Here is a 24,194-nt window from a genome sequence, read left to right as displayed (position 1 = left end):
TTCAAATAAATGATTCCTAGCTGATTTTTGTCTAATTTTGTTTTATGCCCAACAGGATGTCCATAGTTTATTTTTGGGGTTCCTTGAAAGAAATGTGAATGCAGAAGGATTAATCAGATCCAGCATGGTGTCCCTCAAGTTTGTATCATCTTGCATCAAAGGAACAGAAGTAACACCCTCGCTCATGCCAGTAGTTACTGAGATGGAAGCTTTCTCGTCCGAACATTTCAGTTTTGAGAGATACAGGCAAAATCTACATACAAAGAAACTTGGGAAAGTGGTTTTGTTTGCTGAAGTTACATCAACCACCATGAATCTTCTTGATGGGTAAGATTAGCTGTGATGGTGATAACTTTTTTCTATATATTAGTTGGCAAGAACAAAAATGTTCTGTTGGACTTCCCATTCTCCCATTTTACTAAAAATAGGTCTGGCATAGGAATGCAGAGACCCTTAACATTTGACCAATTTGCTAAAGAAGGTTAGAGAAATGTTAAACATATAAACTGTCATTCATGAATCAATATATATGCTTTACTACAGAGTCTATAGTACAGTTTTCCTGTATTGGGAGCATTAGATCTTCAGTCTTATAGACGTAACAACACAAACTTTAATTCATGACACAGCAGCTGAGGGGCGTTCCCTGCAAGTATGCAGCTTTTCATGTTGCAAGGTGGCAGTTGTCTTTTGACCATGTGGGGTTGGAATGGTGATAGGGATGAGAAGGTCACTCCTTTTGTCTTTAGGATACTCTGTTAAGGGTTAAGCTGTCTCCTAACTTCCCCAAAACTTTTTGATGTGTACGGCCCTTCCACTGTGTACTCTTCCACTATGTAAGGTCCTTTCCCCAGATGATTGCATGGACCTAGAATCTCCTTCTAGTGTTTGGAGCAGATGGAACTTGTTTCTGCACAAGAAACACAGAGCACAGAATCAGCCTTTTTGTAGCAGGAATTAAATGAATTTCTAATTTGAACTAGAACAAGTGGAGTTATAAGATTGCAACAGCAAATATATGTTGCACAGTTTCCAAGGTAAGTAGCTCCACATTTTTCCATTGTGACTGTTCTGAAACTGAGCTTGTGAAACATATTTTTTAAAAAAATTAGCAAGCAGGCTAACATGCTGAACGTTTCTTGTTGGCAATTTTGGTCTGTATAAATCTTTGTTATTTTAAAATCGTTATTTTAGAATTTTGAATCACACCACTGCAGTTGTGGTTTTGGAAAAGCTAATGAGCAAAGAGTATCTCCTTGATAGCTGTAGTTCTTTAATTTATGAACATTACAGTATTTGTTTTAGAAGAAGACTTCATTATGTTACATTGCTTCAGCTTTTTAACTTCAGCAACTAATTTCAAGAGCTTATGCCTTCATATGCTAATATTTTAGTTACAGGTTAATTAAACTATACTGAGCAAACTGTATTTCATATTATTGGTAAATATATGCATGCAATTTTCCATAAATTGTATAATTTTAGAATATTTCAACGCAAATGTTGAAATCTTCATTATATTTTGTGCTATTCTGTAGCTAGATGAAAAAACCTTTTAATGGAAAGGTGAAGTTACTCTGCAGTAAATATAATAGTCACATTTCTTAAATAGACATATGCTGTGTCTCTTATGTGCTGAATATTTTAAAATCTTTAACTACTTAGTCCACACCAACTTTAGTGAAAAACCCACTGTGGAATCTTATTAGTGTATCTAGTTTCTAAGAAAAAGAATCAGAAAAAGAAAAATGAATATTCACTTAATTGAGGCTGCTATCCTATACTTGAAAGACGCAGACTGAAAGGCAATTAGATTTGGCAGATGCACTGTTCTGCTGATGGAAAGCCAGATATGGATGATTCCCCGTGGAGTCATTTCAGCAACAAAGAAATGCTGGCAGAATGACTGAAGTGAGATTAGGTCACGGGTGGCACAGGGGAGAAGCACACTTGTGTCGTATCCTATACCAGTGTTCCCCAACCTTGGGCCTCCAGCTGTTTTTGGACTACAGCTCCCATCATCCCTAGCTAGCAAGGCCAGTGGTCAGGGATGATGGGAGTTGTAGGCCAAAAACAGCTGGAGGCCCAAGGTTGGGGAACACTGTCCTATACTACTTCAGTCTACATCCACATCCTTGTTGGTGGTGCAACCTTTGCTCCAGACCAGATGCAGAAAAAAATCCATGCCATTGATGGGTGTGAGGGGGCAGACGTCTCTGAGTGCACAAGTGGATTTGTGTTTCCTTTCAAGGTGTGTAGGGGAGGGATACTAAGGGTGGGAGGAGCATTAATTCCTGGGATGCAACATAGGGAGGGAATGGTCACATTGTTTGTCAGGAGAGGGGATAAGACAGACTAGAAAGACTAGTTGGCCCATGCAAGGGCCAAGCTATCCAACCATGTTGCATTCCTGATCACTGATTCAGGCTTGTTTCACTAGAGGCTGATTTCCTCTTTCTTAATAAGGGAATTTGTCCTGGATTTATAACATAAGCTCTTTTACTCAGCTGAGGTCCCTGTGTCCTGACATCTATGAGTGGGGCTGGGATTAGGAGACAGACAAATGCCCTGTGGCAGGGTTGGGGAACTTCATGTCCAGGGGCAAAATACAGTCTTCCAGGCTTTTTTATCCAGCTTTCATGACTCTACCAAATACCCATCCCTCACTGACCCAGCTCTGCTCCCTCCTCAAGTGATTTAGCCTGGCTGAAATGTGTTCTTTAACTTTCAATAATGTCTACTTCTTGCTGGATAGTGGGTAGAGAGGTAGAGAGGTAGAGAGGGTGGTGGTGTAAGTATAAAAAACCTGTGATTTTGTGGAGTGCTCTGGGTCTTATTAAATCTTGCGGATTGGTATTAATGTAGATTCAAGGTAACTCCAAAAATATCTAAAATAACTTTTTCTATAAAAGAGTACATGTGTCAATTTATGATCTATTCAAACAAGTCTGTGTAAAGTTAATATTTACTTTATTGCTTTTTGTTTTGGTCACTGTAGCTAAGGGTATCATGTAGCAGAACTAAGTTCCCATTTTTTTCTTTCACAGACTAGACCATAGTCTATAGAACATTATGCTATTACATTGTTAAAACTAAGTAGGTCACTTCACGGCCACTCTACCTTGGTTTGGTATTATTTGGGGGGGGATATAAATGCTCTAAGTTTCCCAATGAAACAATATGTGTGTATAATACATTTATACTCAGTATTCTCTGTGTGCAGAAGTCAGGAAGCCAGCGGAGCAAGAGACAAATTATTGATGGTTCTGCTGTATTCCTTGCTTTTGTGCTCTTTCTCTTTCATTGTTCAGTCACAACCCCTGACAGGTACGCTACTTCCCATGACCAAGGCCCACACATGGAAGTAATAGTGTCCCTGGAGCTTGTAGAAGGAAACCTATATTGCTCCCTTGCTATAGATAGAGTGCACTTTTCAGGTGCCAGGACTAAGTGGCATGAGAAAAGAGAAGGGCTAGGGAAACTAAACTGGGGTGGTTAGTCCCTGCCATCTTTGGTGTGCTGGTTTCCCATACTCCACCATATGACGGAGGCAGGAGAGCAAAGAACTCTGGGAGCAAGGCACAGTTCCCTTCAGTTCTCTCCTGCCTGATGGATCAGGTCACTTTCTCCTGGCTCTCTCTTATCTTCTCTGTCAGCTCAGTATTTTTAACATCAACAGCACTTTATTTCTATTTCTTTATTTTTCTCCCCTAAATCTTACCAATTTCCAGTATTGTGTGTATGTCCGTTTTCAAACTTTACTCATTTATTTTCACTGAGGTTTAAAAGGGGGGGGGGCATTTCCCACTTCTTGTCGCTTTGCTTTTACTTTCCTTGCTTTCTCTGATTGACCGAGTCCTCCAGGGTAAGGAAAATGTTAGAAATTCTAGTTTTTCATTCCCCTAAATTAGCTCAAATGGCAATATTTGTTTCAATTCCAGAAACAAGTTTTTATTTATCTCTGTGTGTAAATTTAAATAACATAGTGATTTATTGTTGAACAGTCTATAATGATAACACTTGTTTAAATCAATGATTTACATGTATTTGAGTCAAAATCATTCAGCGTTTGCAATATGCAACTAGTAATAGGAAATAAAATAATAATAAATAAAATAAATAATTTTTTTATTTATACCCCACCCTTCCCAGCCAAAAAACCGGGCTCAGGGCGGCTAACATCAATTAAAATCACAGCAAAAAACAAAAAAACAAAAACATAAACACGATCAATTTAAAATAACAGATTAAAATACAAATTTAAAAATTCAATTAAAACTGCAGGTCTCAATTTCAAAATAACCCACCAATAAAAGATGAAGCATAAATATTAAACAGAAACTAACCCAAAGGCCAGGTGGAACAGCTCCGTCTTGGAGGCCCTGCGGAAAGATGCCAAATCCCGCAGGGCCCTGGTCTCTTGTGATAGGCTGTTCCACCAAGTCGGGGCCAATATTGAGAAGGCCCTGGCCCTAGTTGAGGCCAACCTAGCATCTTTGTTGCTTGGGACCTCCAAAAGATTATTATTTGAGGACCTTAAGGTCCTACATGGGACATACCAGGAGAGGCGGTCCCTTAAGTACTTGGGTCTTTGAAATTCCAATCAGGTGTTTCTGTGAGTAGCGTGAATTTAAAGTGGTAGCCAAATAACTTATTTAGCTGCACCTGAGGACCTAGATATTTCTTTATTTGAACATCATACCACATGCCATATCAGAAATTGCATTCAAACATTCTCTCAAAAGCAGGGTGGTGGGATATTCTTTGGCCCAGATTGCATTTACTGTTAAGCTATGACTGTGAGGAGGAAACAATAAACTTCTGGTTCCATTTTTAATAATCCTTGTTTAGGTCATGTCCCAAACCTAAACTATGGTTAATGAAAACTAACCAGTTTCATAAACTATGGTTTGAAATTGACTTTATTGCACTAACTATAGTTAAGGCTAAACACAGTTTGTCCACGTTGGGACATCACAAGAAGCTGCAGCTAGCTTAAAATGAAAGCTAAAGTCTCATCTTGCAGCTGTGCAGGAGGGGGATGATGGCATTGGTCCAAGACTCACTAGTTTCTTGCTGTAAAGCTAAGCCATGGTATAGTCTTTCATGTGAACAAAGCCGTTGAGAGATGCGAGCACAATGACACCTTTGTGTAGAACTAGTTATATACATTTTGGATTTTTGGCCTAGAGCTACACTAGAACATGCATAGAATTAAGAGCTGATGCTGTGGTGCTTAGGCCATTTATTTTATTCTTTTCAAACAAGTTTATACATGGTACTAGGGTTATTTACCAGGTTAATAAAATGCAAATAAATTATCTTGAATAAGCTTTGATTTCACGGAAATGTATTTATGTAATTTTAGGCTTTTCCTGTTTATGGATTTTTTTGTCTTTTGAAGGCTTTTTAATATGAAAATATAATGCGATTTAATAAATGAAATTGTGAGATCTTGAGATGGCAAATGACATCTCATATTCAGACAATGGGTATATAAAGTTTATATTTAATAGGCTTCTAAACCTTTCTGAAGTTGAATACTAAATCTATCCCAGTCCCTCAAATCTACATATCCCCCCTCCCCGCGCAAAAAAAAAATTAAGACAGAGAAGAAAGTGGGCTGGAACTAATTTAATGGCTGAGTGACCTCACAGTAGAGAAACAGCCGGAGTCTAATAGGGGTCTTTGTCTACATTTCCACCCTAGCTGGTAACTTGCCAGTCAAAAGTCAAGCAAGAGAAACAGGTGGGAACTATTAGACCTGTCATAAAGTTTGAAAAATTGATTCTGGAGCCTAAATGAATAGATTGAACTTGACAGTGTTGTCCTAAAGATTCTAAGAAAAATTCTGTAGTTTAATTTTGAGTCCCTTGATTATTCATTAGCTCTCCAGATGGCCTGTATTGATGTATCACATATTATTATACAAGCTGTATTATTGTTGGCATATATTTGCATGTACAACTAACAAGCAATGTGTGAACACCTCTATTAGTATCTTTAAATTAAGGGGTATTACTCAAATTGTAAAATAAAGATTTGTTTAAATATTAAATAATTTGGAATGATCAGTAATACTTTATGACATCAGAAATGTTTAAATCTATTGGGACTATCTTTCTGGAATGATTTGTTCAAAATTGTCATTGTCATGTTGGCTGTGGAAATTAAAGTTAAATTTATCATTTTATACCATGTCAATCAGAAGCATTACCAGTAACTAGGACAGGTTAACACTGTCATAGTTCTTCTGTAATGTGCATATATTTGGTCATTATTAAGGATGTACCTGGAAAATTACAAATTTAATGTAGGTTAGGAATAATTCAAGAGTTGCTTGAGAAATACCGGTACATCAAGTGTCAAGCAATTGGTTTTAGTCAAGTTAATTAAAATCATTATTAAAATCAAGAAGAAAGAAGCCAAATTTCAGTCAGTGATATAAATCAAATATTCCTTTTTGTAATTTCATAGATTCCAAAACAAGAATGCTAGAATTAAAACATACTGGTTTGCAGCTATACTGCCTGGGAGCATATTCCAAAATATTTGTTTGCATAGCCTCATGCAATGCAAGCATCTTTCTCACCCCTCTCCCTCCCTGCAAGGCTTTTCAAGAAGATGGGAAATCTTTATGACAGCACAGACTTCAGTGGTAAAGAGAAACTGCCCAAAATTCAACAGAAGTACTTTGTGTGAGTTGATATCTACTCACGCAAGTTGCCTCTTCCTTATTTAGGCAATAGTCTCCAGTGATCCCTGATCCTCGGGAGGTGCTTCGGGCATTCAAGGAAGAGGACATTGTGTAAGCAGGACACTTAGCAAACCGTATACTTTTAGACTACAGTGAGACTCCAAAGAATCTTGAAACTGGTTCTGTGAACCTAAGGGGTTTGCAGGTTTGTATATTTTGAAACAACCCCCTCTGCTGTCTGGCAAACTGTTGTGGAAACTGAAGAGAGATTCATAAGCAGGTAGCAATACTTTGCAGGAAAGCAATAATTTAGACCCAGGATTGTGAATTGTTTTGTCCTAACAAATTATTGTTACTAGCTGGCCTTAAACCATGGTTTGTTGTTGGCTTACCAATCATGTTTTATTATCGTGAACTTGGATTCAAATGTACTGTTAAGCTATCATTCCTAATATGCTCATACCAGGCAAGGAAGATGAGATACACACTTCCTATAAAGTGTGTGATGACTTTCAAAAATATGGAAGTCATGGTACTAAATGTAATTTTATTTTGTAAAGTGATTTTAGTGGCAGGAATGAATGGATAATATGAGTATTTCCAAGTAGCAGAACTTTGTTTGTAAAGAGCTTTGTTCAGGACAGGGTAACTCTTACGATCTGTGATTATTATTTTATAGCATTATGAAACAGTGCTCCTTGGGCTTGTGAATTATGTGCTCAACATTGGTTTATTTAAAAAAAAAACATTTAAAGTGAATTGCAGTTTTCTGCATGAAAGTATTGTTCAAGAGTTAAATGTTGTTAGCATTATCATTTTTGTGGCAATTTTTTTCCCTGTGACTTTTTCCACAAGTGGTTAGATATTGGGCAGAAGAATGATGTCATGGCTAAAAAAAGTATATTATTCACTTTTTACTGTGCATAAAATGTGGATCATTAGAACAGAAGACATGATCATTACATGCTGTATTATATGAACCAGTGAACAGAGAAAGAAGCAGCTAAAATTGCTGGCCACCTCAGGTTCCTGTACTCATTTTTAGAGGAATGTTTCAAAACTGACATCTTTAATTTAGTGGACTGAATGTTGCAGCCATAAATGTCAATCCAGCACATGCAAAAAAAAATCAATGGAGAATTAGATAGAAAAGAGATTGAAATACTGGAATTTTACAGTTTAATGCTATACTGTCAACTCTTCTTATGCAAGTTGTTCTATTTTGAGCCTCCTCCCTCTTTTTTTGGCAAGAAACATCAAAGTGAAAGTGTTGCAAACTGCTTCAAACTATGAACTTGATGTTACTTAATTATAAGGTTCTGATTATAGTTTGTAGCCTTTAAATCAGCATTTCTCAACTGGGGGGCATATGGCCCCCTGGAGCCCCCAGGATATTCCAAGGGGGAAATCGTGTAAATGGGGGGGGGGCACAGCATGAGACTAGGGGACCACAAAGGGAAGTGAGAAATGAAGAAAACAGAGAAGTCACCCAGAAAAGAAAAGAAAACAGAGAAGTGGAGAAAACAGAAAACAGAAAAGTAAAGTGAACAGAGAAGTGACTGTGCTTCCCAGTGGATGGATCGCCACACGCACTATGCGGCAACATTGCTTCTACTTCCTTCTGCCTCCCACTTCTGCACTCCACCGCTTTTCCTCTTTGGCAGCAGTTAGTGATGAATTTAAAGATGATGAAATAATTGCGCGTGTGAATCATTTGAAGCAGCTATATAATGATATGGAAGTTCATTTCCATGATCTGCTGGACATGGATATTCCAGCCTGGGTAGTTGATCCATTTGCTGCCTGTGAGTGCTGCTGATGTTGATGTTGATGTTTCTTTGCAAGAAGTGCTCATACAGCTACAGAGTGGTATAGCAGCCAAAGTAACTTTTAGTCAAGAAAAACACTATTTTTGGATAAAGAGTACAATATCTAAAAAGGTTCCACAGCTTTGAGAAAAAGCAAAATTGTTTTTTATGGCATTTCCTACTTCGCATTTGGTAGAGTCAGGTTTCAGTCATGTGAATTATTTACTCAGCCTATTGTGGAATCACCTTGACATAATGGGCAGAGGTGATCTTCTGTTACCCCTCACAACAATAGAACCATATACAAAAAAGCTTGTTTCTAGTCATCTGGCACAAGCAAAAGTATATTTTTTATGTAATTATTGTATAAATTATAAATAAAATATGTTCTCTTTACAAACTAAACACATAAATAGCTATCTTTCTACCAGTAGGATGGGGGGGGGGCGCACACAGGAAGGAAACTAGGTTGAAAGGGGGCAATGGTTGAAAAAAGGTTGAGAAACACTGCTTTAAATAATAGTTTTAGATATCTTAGGAAACTATTTTTAGAAACCAAAAATCTTTGCTGAAACCAGTTACTGTATATAAAGCGAGGAAGAAGAGGGGTAAGGAGGAAGCACATGATCAAAATTATCATTTTAAAGCTAGATTTAATAGACACAAAATGAATATACATCCCATTTAAAATTATATATCTATCTTGTAAATTTACAGTTAACCATTTTATAAAATGCCAGCAAAAATAACTCTTAAACACAGTGTACAGACTGCATAAACATATGCTGAGATATAAGAGAAATAGCTGGCAGCTAGATGCTGTATGTTACAGTTTTCTATGACTTCTGATTTAACAGAGGATGCAGGTTGATAAGGAATAATTCTAAGTTAGTAGAACATGACAGGTTATATGGATCACTGCCACTGGAATGTTAGAATTTTCCATCCTACTCTATCCATCTGTTTTGCAGATAGTGATAGATTGTAAGTATTTTTGCCATTTTTTTAAAAAAGGCAATTGGATAGATGCTGTTATACCAAGTACTGTTCTTCCTTTTTAATTCATACAGTAACTAGTCCCTAACATAATTGACTTGGGAAATCACCAAACTAAACCATTACGTAGTTTAAATTATCTGCAGTGGTATTACATTGCTGGAGAATTCTGAATTGAGATGCCCCCCCCCCATTTCTCATGTACAGCAATTCATGTTGGGTGGATTTGTACAGCAATTCATTCTGAACATGAATTCATGTACTGTACTGCAATTTGTGTACAGCAATTCATGCTGAATGTGAATCATGTACAGCAATTCGTTGTTCGGTGGACTTGTGACTGGTTGGCTGACTTGAACCAAGATAATAGAATTGTAAAATTGGAATGGACCACAAGGGTCATCTAGTCCAACCCGCTGCAATGCAGGAATCTTTCACCCAACGTGGGATTCAATCCCATGACCCTGTGATTAAGAGTCTCATGCTCTACCAACTGAGCTATCCCAAATCATGGTTCCTTATCCAGGAAAAAACTGACAAGTAGCATGTCACAGGATTCTGTGCTGGTTCTAGTTTGTTCAAAATATTTATAAATGGCTTGGATGAAAGAATAGAGAACATGGTGATTAAATTTGCAGATGACACCAAACTTGGAGGGGTACCTAATATTTCAGAATGTTGAATCAGGATTCAAGATGACCATAACAATGAATTTCAGTAGGGACAAGTGTAAGGTTCTGCGCTTAGGCAGGAAAAATCAGATACACATACGTAGGATTGGGGCACCTGGCTTGAGTGCAGTACAATTCTGGTGTCTAGTGTCCAGATCAAGGGAAGTAATTGTTAGTACTCTTTTCTGTCTTGGTCGGTCCCAAACTGGAGTACCGTTTCCTCTTGTGGCAGCACGATTTAAGAAGGATATTAACTAGCAGGAACTTGTGCAAAGGAGGACAACCAAGATGATCAAGGGTCTGGAAACCAAACTTTATGAGTAACTGTTGAGGGAGTTGAATATATTTAGCCTGAAAAAGAGGAGACTGAAGAGGTGATATGATTGCCATCCTCAAATATCTGAAGGGATGATGGAGCAAGCTTGTTTTCTGCTGCTCTAGTGGGTAGAACCTGAAACAATGTATTCAGATTGCAAGAAAGAATATTTTCACTTTGCTCAGAGGAAGAGAAGAAGTGGGAGTCTTTTTGAGCCTGAGTCTCATGAGGATTTATTCAGATTTTGCCAAAGCCTGGTTTGACATTGCATTTATAGGAATTGCTTGCTTCATGTGGTTGTAGAAGGAACTTGTGTGCTTCTTCACAGCTGGGGAACAAAAAACATAAATCGCTTTCCATAGCATTCTCCATTCTGTTTAACATAGCTTGAATTTGTTTGTTTGTTTGTTTGTTTGTTTAACCACTCCTCATTACTATGTGTCTGTGTATGTATGCAAGTAACAGTTACATATGGAGATAAAGATACATCTTCAGAGCAGTTAGTAAATTGACCAGCTTGCTAGAACTGCTTTCTGAGTATCTGATCCAGTCTAGACTTTGATTAAAGGAGAGGGTTTTCTCAGTGGCTGCTCCCAGACTTTGGAGCTTCCTCCCTGGAGAAGCTAGACAGGGTCCCTCTTTGCTTTCCTTCTGCTGGCAGGTGAAGATTTTCTTGTTTCAACATGTTTTGGGGAATTAACTGCTTTTAATTAAATGGCTGGTGCCATACTGTTTTATTGTAATTATTGGTTTGTTTTAAACAGATTTTACATATGTATATAGTTTTAATATTATCACTGTTTAACTGTATTTTTATGATCAGTTTTACTGTGTATTTACTGGTTTTTGTTTTTATCTGTAAGCTCCCTTGAGTCCAATCAGGGAAAGGCAGGGTATATATAAATATATAATAATTTCTAACATTAAAGAGCTTCCAGATTCAGCCAGTTTTTTATATGTGTGACAAAAGCAATTCTGAGATACAGTTGAAAAAAGTATATTTTAGAACAATTTTATGAGCTGTTACTGTAGGTCACGTTTATTTAATCCATCACTGGCTTTTCACAGCATAGCAAGTGAGCCTCTTTCCTAGAAAGCCACTAATTAGGAACAATAGTTTATTTTTTACTGTGCTACATCATCATCTTCACTCAGTCATATTGTGAGTGACATGGAAAGGTAATTCCTTCTAGAAGGCTCAAATGATAAACAGTACAATTCAGTTTGTGGGAATTCATCCTTGGGCACACAAAGATGCTTCAGGAGGAAGAATGCTGGCCTGCTATGCAATACAGGGTTTTCACTAAGCACAGCTCCATGTTTTCATTCCCTGTCTTGCTTGATCTGTTTCATTTTCAGCAAGTGCTACTAGGAACTTCAACAGTTTTGTTGAATAAGATGAGACTGTGGTGAGAAACTTTGAGAATGTTTGGGTTTTTTTTGCAGAGCCATGACATCTGCAAGTCTTTGTTATTATTAGATGGGATGGAGAACTATTGGAAATATTTTGGTCTGTTTTTAGACTGAGAGAAAATGAGAGTGAAATGAACTTTTATATGTTTACCTATCCGTTTATGCTTAGCTAAAGTGAATGTGAAGAAAATATGAAACCATTTTGTCTTCAGGATTAAAAACCATATTCAATAATTGAGTGATAATTCATAAGTGGCAAAGTGTTAAAGTAGATAAGTGCTTCCCCACTGTGGCAAAAGCGCTACGCCAAAGTGTAAAGTGCTGAGGTGTTTATTTTAACACTGGGAAACATATTATTGCAAGCATTCCTTGGTTTATACTTAGTATCTGTTATGCCAGATGTGCCACGTACAAATTAGACATGGCTCATAAAAGGTAACAATTCCAGGTTTCTGTAAGACATAATAAAAAGTAATTCTGTTTTATCACTAACAATTTTCTCAACCTTCAGAATGAGGGATAAACTGGTTGATGAGGTCTGTTAAATGTGTTAAGGATATTGTGCAGAATTTCTACATTTTAATACTTAAGTCTTCATTTCATCACAGAGAAACATACATTTGGAAGGTAGAACAATAACCACAAGATACATAATACTAAACTATCTTTGTAGGATGGTATGGTATATATAGAATGCATTGGAACTTCATCACATAGATTTGTTCATGTAGCATTTAACCAACAAATGCCATATCAAGGGGGGGGGGAATGTAATATTGAGTGGTTGTCTAATATAAGTTGCCTAATGCCAAGCTATTTGCCAGATGCTGCTGGAGGACATTCCAGATAGGGATGACCCCTCCTGCTGGAAGGATCAGGCAGGGTCCTCAGGCAGGGAGAAGTCATTGGCAAGAGCTCCAGTTTATTTGAGGGGGGCGGGATGTGATTGGTTGCACTTTCAAAGAAAAAAAGTAACCAAGCAGAAAATAATACTAAAAAAACTAGTAGGGGTTGGTAGTGTAGCAACCAGAGGCAGAGTTGGCAGACATGGCCATGGCAGTAGTTTTATAAGATTCTCCTTTTATAGTGTCATCAAGGGGCTGAGCTGCTATGCATAAGTACTTGACTAGTGAAAACAAAATAAAAAAATAAAAAACCCAGTAGCACCTTAGAGACCAACTAAGTTTGTTCTTGGTATGAGCTTTCATGTGCATGCACACAAAAGCTCATACCAAGAACAAACTTAGTTGGTCTCTAAGGTGGTACTGGAAGGGTTTTGTTTATTTATTTATTTATATTTTATATTTTGTTTTGACTGTGGCAGACCAACACGGCTACCTACCTGTACTTGACTAGTGCTTTTAGTTGTATATATTCTAGTAAATGTTGTTGTTGTTGTTGTTTTGCTTTTAAGGCATTAATATGCAGTGAGTACATAGCCAACCATCTCATACACGAACACAAGTCCATTTCATTATATAAAAGAGAGGATAGGAACATACTGATGTGAATATTTTATACTAGTATGGTTCTCTAGTTGACTGAATTGCCTTAGTTTACTGGGTGGTTTCTCTAAATTATCTGGATATTGTAAGTATGTGTGAAGCTTTCATAGAATAACTTGGCAATTTTAAATATCAATAGTACAGCTATGATTTTTGCAGAAATGCAACCACCTTTAATGTCTTTGGAACTATCAAGCATTTTTTCAGACAACTTGATTTGTGTTAAGAATACAATACAGTGATTATGCCTTACTGAAATTTTCCCTGCCCTCCCTTTCAGCTTCCTAACATTACTATACCTTTGCTGGTGGTGATGTGCTATAATTGGTGAACCATGAAGTAAATATGTTGTGAAGGAATAATTTTACCAGCTACCATCTGTCATTCTGTTTCAAATAATTGCCAGCTTGTTCTGCATATCTTTTGGGGGGGGCGCCCTGGGGCATTACTTCTTCACTGTCTGCAGCTTCATCCACCTGTTGAATAACATCCTCGTGCCTGTTTCTCTGTACATCTGCATTTTTCTGGCATTTCCAAGCATATAAATAAATCTCCAACTATGTGTACACTATTCATTATTATCTGAGTAGGCCAGCTAAAACCAATCTGATGCAATCAGATTTACCTGATTCTTCCTGATGTAGCTGCTTCTTACCCAGTGATGATACGTCTTCACTCTAGACCAAGCTTTCCAAACTGTGTGTTGCGACATGTTAGTGTGTCAGCTGCATTGTGTAGGTGTCCTGCTAATGCTCCCCACACTCCTCCCAGGGCTAGAAAGGGGTTAGTTTTAACCCCTGGTTTGCCAGTAAAACTGAATTACTGTGTCATGAAATGATGCCTGTCTAAAAAGTGTGTCACCAACATGAAAAGTTTTGAAAAGTGGGCCCATTTGTGACTGAGTGGAGATCTCTGCTCTAGACCGTGTAGTCCCCAACATACAGCAGCATTATTTCTCACTGTAAAACTTGTTCCAGTCCCTTATTCAGGAAGTCAGTCACCCCAGCAAACTCAAAATTCAGGAAAATGAGCCAACACTCTTGCTTTTATTTCTGTCAGGTTACGTGTGGGGCTGGGCTCTAAGCATTTAGGTTCCCAGACCTGGCAAAGTGGTGGCGGCGGTTGGTTGTTGATCCAGCACATCAGAGGTAGGGATGTGGTGCAAAAGAAGCAGGTGTCAGTGTAGTCAAAGAAGAATCAAAGAAGCCAAGGGCACTTGTGCAGTCAAGGTTCAGAACAGCAAACAGGATCAGGAGGACCTGAGCCACATACCTAATCAAGGGCAGGCAGAAGTCGAGACCAAATGCAAAAAAATTCTGCAAAATCATTCATTTCTAATAAACTGTAAGCACAGCCAGTTGCTTCTCACAATCTACTCAAAATCTAAATAAAATATACTGGTAGCCCACAGGATTTTTCTTTCTGCAGGATGGATCCCACAGAAGTTATTTTAGATAGTCAGCATACAGTTTTCCTGGTAATTCTGTCTCCGCTTTGGCACTTGGAGTAGTGTTCCCAGTAGCAGAAGATTTTTTTCCTGTAGTTTCCTCTTCTGTCTGTGTTTTCTGGCGGGGGGGGGGGGTTGCTGTATAAACCTCCAAAAACAAGAGAGAAAATGAAATTTCAATAGCACTACAGAGAATGGTACTCATGGCAGATGCAAGACTGGCAGCGCAGAAATAATCAGAGCAAGGGACTGAATATTGTGCTGTACGTAGTCTTTGCTGCAATGAAGAAGGCTTCTTGACAAGGGAAAGTAAGCTGTTAACTTCACCCTGCAGTAATGATGAATGATGAAGTGAGTATATTGTGGAGGCATTCTTGTTTTTGCCAGAGGTACCTGCCAAAGGCAACACCCAACAGTACATATAAAATAAAGTAATTGGCTTGACTGTTACCTGACAGTTTTCACTTAGGTAGAGGACAGTGTTAGAAATTCCCCAGACTTCAGGTGTGTTTTGCGACTGATGTGGGCCCATTTGTGACTGAGTGGAGATCTCTGGGTGCCAGGTTGGCAATTGACATGTCCATCTGGCTGGCCCTTCCATTTTTCTTAAGCAGGTTAGCAGAAGAGCTTATTTATTGCATTTATATCCCACTTTTTCCTCCAAGGAGTACATGTTTCACTCCCCCCCCCCTTTCAGTTAATCCCTCCAATGACCCAGTGAGGTAGGTTAAGAGGCTGTGACTGGGCCAAGGTAACCCAATGAGTTTCATGAGTGAGTGGGATTTGAACCCTGATCTCCCAGGTCCTAATCTGACACTATAGCCACTACACCACACTGGACTAAATCCGTGATAAATCTTTAGTTGGGTTTAAACACTGCTTCCCCTGCCACTTCCTCACTGACATGCCATCCTAAAAATAAAGTTGGACCAAATTATTTATTTAGCCAGAGAGTTCATTCCAAAACAAACTCACTCTGTAGCTACATTTTCCTTCAAACTAAGGAACATATTTGGCATTTACAATGACAGTGTTTGCCAAACGCTTCTTTACTGTAGCATTTTGTTCAGTTTGCAGTGAACATATGAATCCTTAGTAGTCTCTAGCTTCATGTTTTAGTACCTCAGCTTTCAGAGGAAATCCTTTCATATAAGAAAAATCTAATTCTCCCTTTGCCCTCCACTGTTGAGACTTGTGAATTTCCTGTGCTTTTCTTTTTGAGAATGTCACATTTATGAATTTTGAAGTTTACACTTTCATAATAAAATGGGTATAAATGACAGAACATTATCACTGATGACACTGCATAGTGCTTTTCTATATTAGCTTATGTTTTGCTTACATGAATTTTGTTTTGATGATTTTCAGGTGTTGGTGAATGTGATGGAAATGTTTAATCTGTTTTTTAAAACTACATATGTCTGTTCTGCCAGTGCCCGGATTAGCAGTCTTAGTTTTGGTTGATGTGTAAGTGAATCACTAGTAGCTAAGGATTTGGACCTTTCTGGGACTTTCTGGTGTGATAGTTTAAAACGTCACCCCAGCACCCTTCAGCAGGAATCCTGTCACCTTATTTGAGTGTGCATTCTTTGAGTCGGGTGGGGATAGGACCCAACAAAAATGTTGCACCCACAGCACCATCACAATTTCAAAAAGAAAGGGCAAGACAGAAGCCACATGCAAAGGGCAGAATACCTATAAAAGTGACATGTAAGAGAGAGAGTATATTGGCAGATAAGCTTTTCTCACTGCTGTGTAATAAAATCTTTATTCTAAAATTTCCTATTTTAAGGCTATTAAATAGAAAAGGTTCATTTCATCTTTTATCCTAGACACTAGAAGAGAAAGAACATCTGCAGGTGGAAATAAAATAAAATTGGTGCCTTGTTACAGATTAGGATAGTGGAATGAAGCTTTGTATTTTAGTTGAAATAAATATACCGTAAATGTTTCAAGTAAGATGTTTTAAACCGGGATACTATTCAATTCTGTGTTTGGAAAAAATACTTTTCTGGTAATTCAAATTCCACTATCTAATATGAAAGAACCTGTTCTAGAAACTAAATTATGTCATTGTGGATATCCTTACTGATATGTTACAGGCAATATGGATGAGATGCTAAATTTTCAAAGCAAGTGACATTAGGCCAAGCTGAGTAAAGACAACTCCTAATTGATGGGAATGTTGTCTGTGACTTCTGATGTTTACTTTCAGATTTAACTGTTTAACTAAGGAGGCCTTGTGCTCCTCATTCAGATGTTGGTGGATATAGTTTCAAGGTTATAAAATACAAGAACTTGCAACTATCTTGTAAGATTGTTGGGCACTATTAGTGCTTGTTCCCCTTAGAGCTTCTTTAGATTTAAGAAATGTCATATTAGACCATCCTACTTTATTGAATCTATTCAGTCATGATATTTCACAAGTAAAATGTCACTATTATAATCTGAAACACAGTATTTCATGCTTAGAAATACAGTTTGATCTTATATTTTAGTAGTCTGGCAGACATAAAACACAATTTACATGTTTGGATAAAAATGAGTGGCATGTTTTTATATGTTTTACTAACACAGTCCTACAAATCACACCAGGTGTTTGATGGCATCCTTTTGTACCTGCAGGAGCACATTCAAGTTTCTTTCCTAGCATAGTTCTTGGAAAGGGCTTAGGAGTTTTCCCTATCTTCCGCTCCAGCTTCAGCCTAGAGGAAGTTGGGGGCTGGGCAGTGGGCAGCCACGGTACTTGGAACACCTCAACTACCCACCATGCAATTGACTCCCAGCCTTTTTCTTTATGTAAACGAATTAATAGATTTTTTGTTATCGACATTTCATGTTAAATGGAATGTATGACTAAAATTAAAAATGTTTTGAACTTCACTGTTTTCATACTTTTCCAGACCAATTAAGGCAAAGAGAGCCTATCCCATTTCGCTACCCTCCCCCCCGCCAAAGCCTCACTGGGGTTGAATGGCTGTTGCTTCTGGCAAGATCTTGCAAGGCTCTTGTAAGATCTCATTCAGGGGTAAGCTTTTTCAGCCATGGGCCGGTCCACCGTCCCTCAGACCATGTGGTGGGTTGGACTATATTTTGGGGGGGGGGGATGAACGAATTCCTATGCCCCATAAATAACTCAGAAATAAAAGCACACATTCTACTCATGTAAAAACACCAGGCAGGCCCCACAAATAACCCAGAGATGCATTTTAAATAAAAGGACACATTCTACTCAAGTAAAAACACCCTGATTCCCGGACCATCTGCGGGCCGGATTGAGAAGGTGATTGGGCCACATCCTGCCCATGGGCCTTAGGTTGCCTACCCTGATCTCATTGGAACCTGGATACCACCGAAGCTGTTTCTCCTTGCTTCAAGGGGGGCACACCCATGTAGGAGTCCATTGGATTCTGCCACCTGAGGTGGCTGCCTCAGTCTCCCTCATGGATGGGCTGGACCTGAATTGAGTCCACAGCCACTTGACTTCAGGGACTCTGCAGCAAAATGTTATTTGACAACTCACTAAGTCATACTTACGTTTTAAAAGGGAGTTGCTTCTGTTTGTCCAGTATTCTGATGATAGCTTGATGACCATCCAAAATGCTTCTATCTAGATAAACAGAAAAGTTCTACACAAATGCCAAATGCTATTAATATTTGGCAGTATTATTTGAAGGTTTGAGGTTTTTGTGGGGTTTTTTAGGACTGTACAGAGTTTGAAGCAAAAATGTGGCATGGAGCAATAATGTTTAACCCTGCTGTCCACCCATTTAGTTCTCCCCCCTGCCCTGCCATGTAGGGTTCCCAGTGTGTGTTGGTCTCTCTGAATGTACATTTGGAGCACCTTTCCACTCTTAAATCCCCCACCTGAACCTGAATGGTGGACTCTGCTTGTAGAGGTCTAGTTCACTTCCTCACTTTTGCTGACTGGGAGACTAGGAAGTCATTCAGCCATCACTATACCTATAGTTGGATAAAATAGATAATCCTATATAAATTGAGCTCTTTGGAGGAAAAGCAAGATATAAAATTGTAATTTCAAAAATATATAAAATTGATATACTAGAATTTATTGTGACCTTGTATCTGTCACTGAAATGTTGTTAAAGCCATATGCTAGGTATACTTGCGGATCACTGTTTAGATTTTACTAGAGAATGTCTAAAGGCTATTTAGCAGAATTTCTGATTTGTTTGTTTAAAACAAAATCAGGCTTTTATGTGTGTCTTGCCACTTTTTGCCACATCTTAGTGAACTTACAGTGTGCTGTAGGTATGGAGGAAATTTAGGAAGGAAAATGAGTTGTTTGGTGAAGCATAGGGCATATGATCAGTGTTTGTTGTTGTATAAAATCACAATCAAAATTGACAAAGTTGCTATTAAATACTATTTCCTGTGCTAAAAGAGAGTCAGCATAAGCTGAAAAGAAACCTGCAGCAGTAGATTTGCACATAGACCTTAATTGGCCCAATTGACCTTCTGTGCTGTATTTACAATTGCCTTCAAATTGTAAGCAGATGTTTGAAAACCTTCATTAATAGGTCCCTAACATCTGTTTTGCCTACAATATTACTCACCAAAGCAGTTGTAATTATACATTTATTCCATACATATTTTCTTATTGGTCTTGGATATTTAAGCTTCTTTCCAGAATTTTAGATAGGATCTTGCTGGTTGTTGTTTTCTTCTTCTTCTTCTTCTTCTTCTTCTTCCTCCCTACGTTGTGGATTACTTCTCTTCTGTCAGTACAGAGCAGTAGCAGCTGAGAACTACCATTATTTTTATTTATTTATTTTAAAAAGCACCAAAAGTTTGCTGTTCTGTACCAGTATTACCTTTTGAGATATGATAGAATTAAGCAGACATGAAATGTAACTCCCATCTAAAATGGTCAGGTATTTCTCTTAATGTGTTGGAAAATATTATTTTAAATGTTCTTACGTATTTTGAACATAGCTTACCTATTAGAATGTATATGCTAGCCTTTGTATTTATGTATATATTCAGTTTATGAAATATTTTTTATAAAGCTCAGAGTTGAACATTAAACTTCTTATTGCTAGTTATCCTGTCTTCTTGCCCAATAAATATAATTTACAGCTGAACAAATACAGAATTGTAAAACATAGAGGTTCTTCATATGTACATCTAAGTACATACTATGTCTGCATATTAGGATTGTGCCCCCATCCTGTCCTGGGTATGTATATTCTGTGGGTAGGACCACCTCATATTTCAAGATTGGACGTAGCTGGAAACCCCCATTGCAAAAGTAGACTTTTATCATAACCATTATTAATATAGAGGTATTGTAGGTTAATTAACATATATGGCAGTCTGCTCAGAGCAAATGTGTGAAAACATATTTGGTGATTTTTGAGGTGTTATTTGATAGAAATCTAGTTAGGATATCATTTCTTGTTCTGCCAGACTATTTCTATTTAGCAGGTGTGCTAAGTGGCCTGTCAAAGTTCAGGGAATGAAATGTTAGCAAAGATGCATTGGAAAACAGACAGAGGGGCTGGAGACACAGGAAGCAGCCTGGAAGCTCATAGAGGCCAGGTCCTGCCATGTGCTGTGCTCTAATCAATCAAGAATAAAGTTTCTTATAGGACTGGTTAATCCCCCCTGCCCCCAGTTTTCCCTTCTTCTCAGACCTTTGTGTGGCATATACCCCGAGTACCAGTGTCTGATATTCCAACTTTAGATACTTGCTGCAGGTTTTAATAGGTGCTGACTGATCTACTTGGATTTAGTTCATGGAACCTGGGCTGCAGTCTCAAGTGTTTCACCAGCAAGTGAATGAGGCAGTAATTACTTTCAAGGAAAACATGTTTAGGTCTCAATGTGAATGTGGTCTGAATCTAGTGCTTCTTTACTTGGGCTGTAAGGTCCTATTTTTCAAAGTAGAAGTAAAAATGAATAGATACTGTTGTGTACATTTCAATAGTTTATCAAAACCCACTGTTATAAAACAAAACTGAAGCTGTTGCAAAAGGGCTTACATGTTATGTTTGAGTTACAGGTGGGTAGCCGTGTTGGTCTGCCATAGTCAAAACAAACTAAAAAAAATTCTTTCCAGTAGCACCTTAGAGACCAACTAAGTTTGTTCTTGGTATGAGCTTTCGTGTGCATGCACATGAATTAAGCAGACCAAAGCTCATACCAAGAACAAACTTAGTTGGTCTCTAAGGTGCTACTGGAAAGAATTTTTTTTATTATGTTATGTTTGATTATAGTTAAGTCTATAGTTTTTTATGTACATACTTAGTGCCTATTTTTATAGAAATGCCAGTTAATGAAATTTAGTTAATCTCTCCCTTTTAACTAACCTAGTCAAGTAGATTTAGAATATTTTTGCGTATTACCTAGTCTTTAATATTTGTGAGTTGTGATATATTGAAAAAACAGAGAACCTAATGTCATAAACAAAATCTGCTACTCACTGTTAAGATATTTCATTCTCTATTACAGTAACATACTAGACAGAACAGCCTCAGAGTACTTAACAGCCCTACAATTTAAAATTTGTGCTTGGTGATTAAAATTAGCCATCATAGATTAAACCAGTTAAAAAGGGAGAGACTACTTGAGTAACATGGGAAAAACCACACCATTAGGAATAGAATAAGAAGAGTGTGTTAATCTAGCACAGAGAGTGAAACCGTGAGTTGGGAAGGAAGGATTAGCAAGGAACACTTTTAGTCGGGCCCATAGCTCAGTGTTGGAACATATGCTTTGCATTTAGATGGTCTCAGGTTTAATCAGTAGCCGCCTTGGTAGGACTGGGAAAGAAACTTGTCTTAAAACCCTAGACACACTCTGCCAGTTATTGAACTAGTTAGACCAACAGTCTGACTCCATGTCAGGCCCCTTCTTATGTTCCTATAATGGTTCGTCCTTGAGGAAAGAAGTAGCAATGGTTTGTCATTTTCAACATTATTCCTGCACTGTGGGATTCTGACCATGCAGAAGCTGCAACCATACAGGAATGGCACATAACATAGGAGCCAACCCCTAGGGGCCAAGGTCATTTGCCCCCTCTAAAATATTTAAGGGGGCCTGCCCCCCCTCCAGTGAATGGGCATTGCCATTTAAATGGTGCGTGTGCACTGCATCTTGTGATCAGTGATTCAAGTTGGCAGGCCTAGCACATAAGAACTAGGCTGTAGATCTCTGTCCATTCAGAGGTTTCTCATGCTTTTCTGTAAGAAGAAGAATACCCCCCTTCCCCAATGGCAAAAACCCTAGTTATGCATAGATTAACTTTAAAAGTTGTTTTCATTTATATTAGAGTTGTTTTCATTTATATTAACTTCAAAGTGTATGCTCCTTAAAAAGACTACAGCTATAATGTTAGGAAAAGGTCTGAGTCCATGACTAGAATTTCATGGAATCGTATTGTGCAATGCGGAAACAGTAGCAGTCATTATAAGCTTGGCAAAATGTTCATGATTGCAGATGACTTGCAGATTTGTCTAAAATTATTCCTCAGTAAGGAAAACAGTTCCATCAATGTGTAAAATTGCTATTCATTTATCTGGGTTTGACCTCAGGCGATCTTTCTAATATTTAGTTACTCTCACATGTTCTAGTTTTGCAGGGAAGGAAAAAGAGGATTTTAAAACTGACATTCCTGAGAGCCATGTTGAGAGCTTTTGTTTTTAGAGTTGTAGCACTGCTCATTGCCTAAGGTGCAAGTCTCTCTTCTATTAGAAACCGTGTAGAAGACATTTTATTACTCTAACACTTTAATTCTCACTGGAATAAATTAGTTTTTGAAAACTGTCAGTGCAGACTTTTTTGTACTATAAAATCATCAGAATTAGGCAAAGTCTTGAAATCATGCATGATTAACTTCTAATATAATTTTAATTAATGCATGTAAAACAAGGGGAAAGGTCTGTAGTCCTGCCTGCATTCATAAAAGCTTACATCTCCTTTTCTTTAAGAAAAAGTGGCTGATAGCAGGGATTACTAGGTTGTTTTCAGAAGTCACTTTTGAAAACTGTGAACATTTATTTCATTTTCTTGACTTACGTAATTTACATAGTAACCCAGTGTTGTCATCTTTGTTTGTTTAATTTTGAATTCATAGAAAAGTGTGGTAAGAGGAGTGAAAATCTTTGGCACATAATTTTTAACAGGGTTCATTTTTTAAAAAATAAGCAAAAGCTTGAAGGTATACCATTGCTTTATCCACTGATTCACTGCCATATAGCCTGAGTTGCAGGCAGAAAACTCTTTTCAGAGAGATTAATCAAATGGGAGATCGTGGCCAACGTTGTTGAAGTTGACACAGAATAATTCTGAATAGCTAAAGTGAGCAAGTGTCTTTGGGATTGAGGGCCAGGTTGAGCTCCTGAATCTCCAATTTCCTTTTAAGTGTAAGTGGTGTTGATTGGGGACTCCGAACAATAATTTATAGTTGCTTTTAAGTAGAAGTAGTTAAATGCCAATGGCTTCAGTTTGATCATTCCAGATTGTAAATAAATGTTGTCTGAATCTGATGTTGTTGAGTATCTTTAGTCCCCTTTCCACATGCAGCCACCAGTTTGGAAATTGCATGCTACACAGCACTTGAGCATGTGCAACTTTGGGGTGTGGTCCATTTGCATAGGTCTCTCACTTTTCAGGCCAGTGTTTGTTCGACGTTTGTCCACAGACAGCTATCCAGGTAATGTGGCCAGCATGAGTAAGCCATTTCTGGCACAATGAGACGCTGTGATGGAAACCAGAGCGCATGGAAACACCATTTACCTTCCCGCCACAGCAGTACTTACTTATCTACTTGCACTGGTATGCTTTCAACACCAGACTAGATGGCCTTCGGTCCTTCCAACACTATAGTTCTATGATTCTATGATTCTACTCTTGCCTGAATACCTAAATGTGTGTAATTAAGAAGGCATGCATATCTATTTAGATTTGTGGGCTGGTTTAGTCTTATTGAACAAACCATGGTTTGTATGTTCAATCTGACCTTCTTTATACAGAGCTCTGCATGCTGTTATTCCCTCTCCAACTTCTTAGTTTGAGTAAACAGTAGTTTATCATTAGCATTAAAATTGGCAAACTGTGCTTTATGCTAGTCCTATAATCAGAATTTCCAGTTTGAATGTCAAGGACAGAGTAAACTTTACATGAACCAGGAAGTCAAGGACAGAATATGCAAGCCTAAGGTTTAGACCCATGGCCAAACCAGCACCATTAGTATAACAACAACAATAACAACAACAACAACAATTTATTACTTACCGTATACCCCGCCCATCTGGTTGGGTCTCCCCAGCCACTCTGGGCAGCTTCCAACAGGATATTAAAAATACATCAAATCACCA

At 38.0% G+C, this 24,194-nt stretch overlaps 1 protein-coding gene across 1 annotated transcript in view; it reads left to right on the top strand.

Annotated features, from left to right (window-relative positions):
• The window catches only part of HLCS (holocarboxylase synthetase), an 89,968-nt gene that overhangs the window by 31,445 nt on the left and 34,329 nt on the right, over positions 1-24,194 (top strand). The window contains 1 exon segment of the mRNA XM_033147005.1: positions 56-327. Coding sequence (XP_033002896.1) covers positions 56-327 — 272 coding nt within the window.

Source organism: Lacerta agilis, chromosome 4 (assembly GCF_009819535.1).
Source record: "Lacerta agilis isolate rLacAgi1 chromosome 4, rLacAgi1.pri, whole genome shotgun sequence".
In the NCBI taxonomy this organism is placed as follows: domain Eukaryota; kingdom Metazoa; phylum Chordata; class Lepidosauria; order Squamata; family Lacertidae; genus Lacerta; species Lacerta agilis.
The sequence above is the reverse complement of the archived record's forward strand: the minus strand, read 5'-3'. Positions and strand labels throughout refer to the sequence as shown.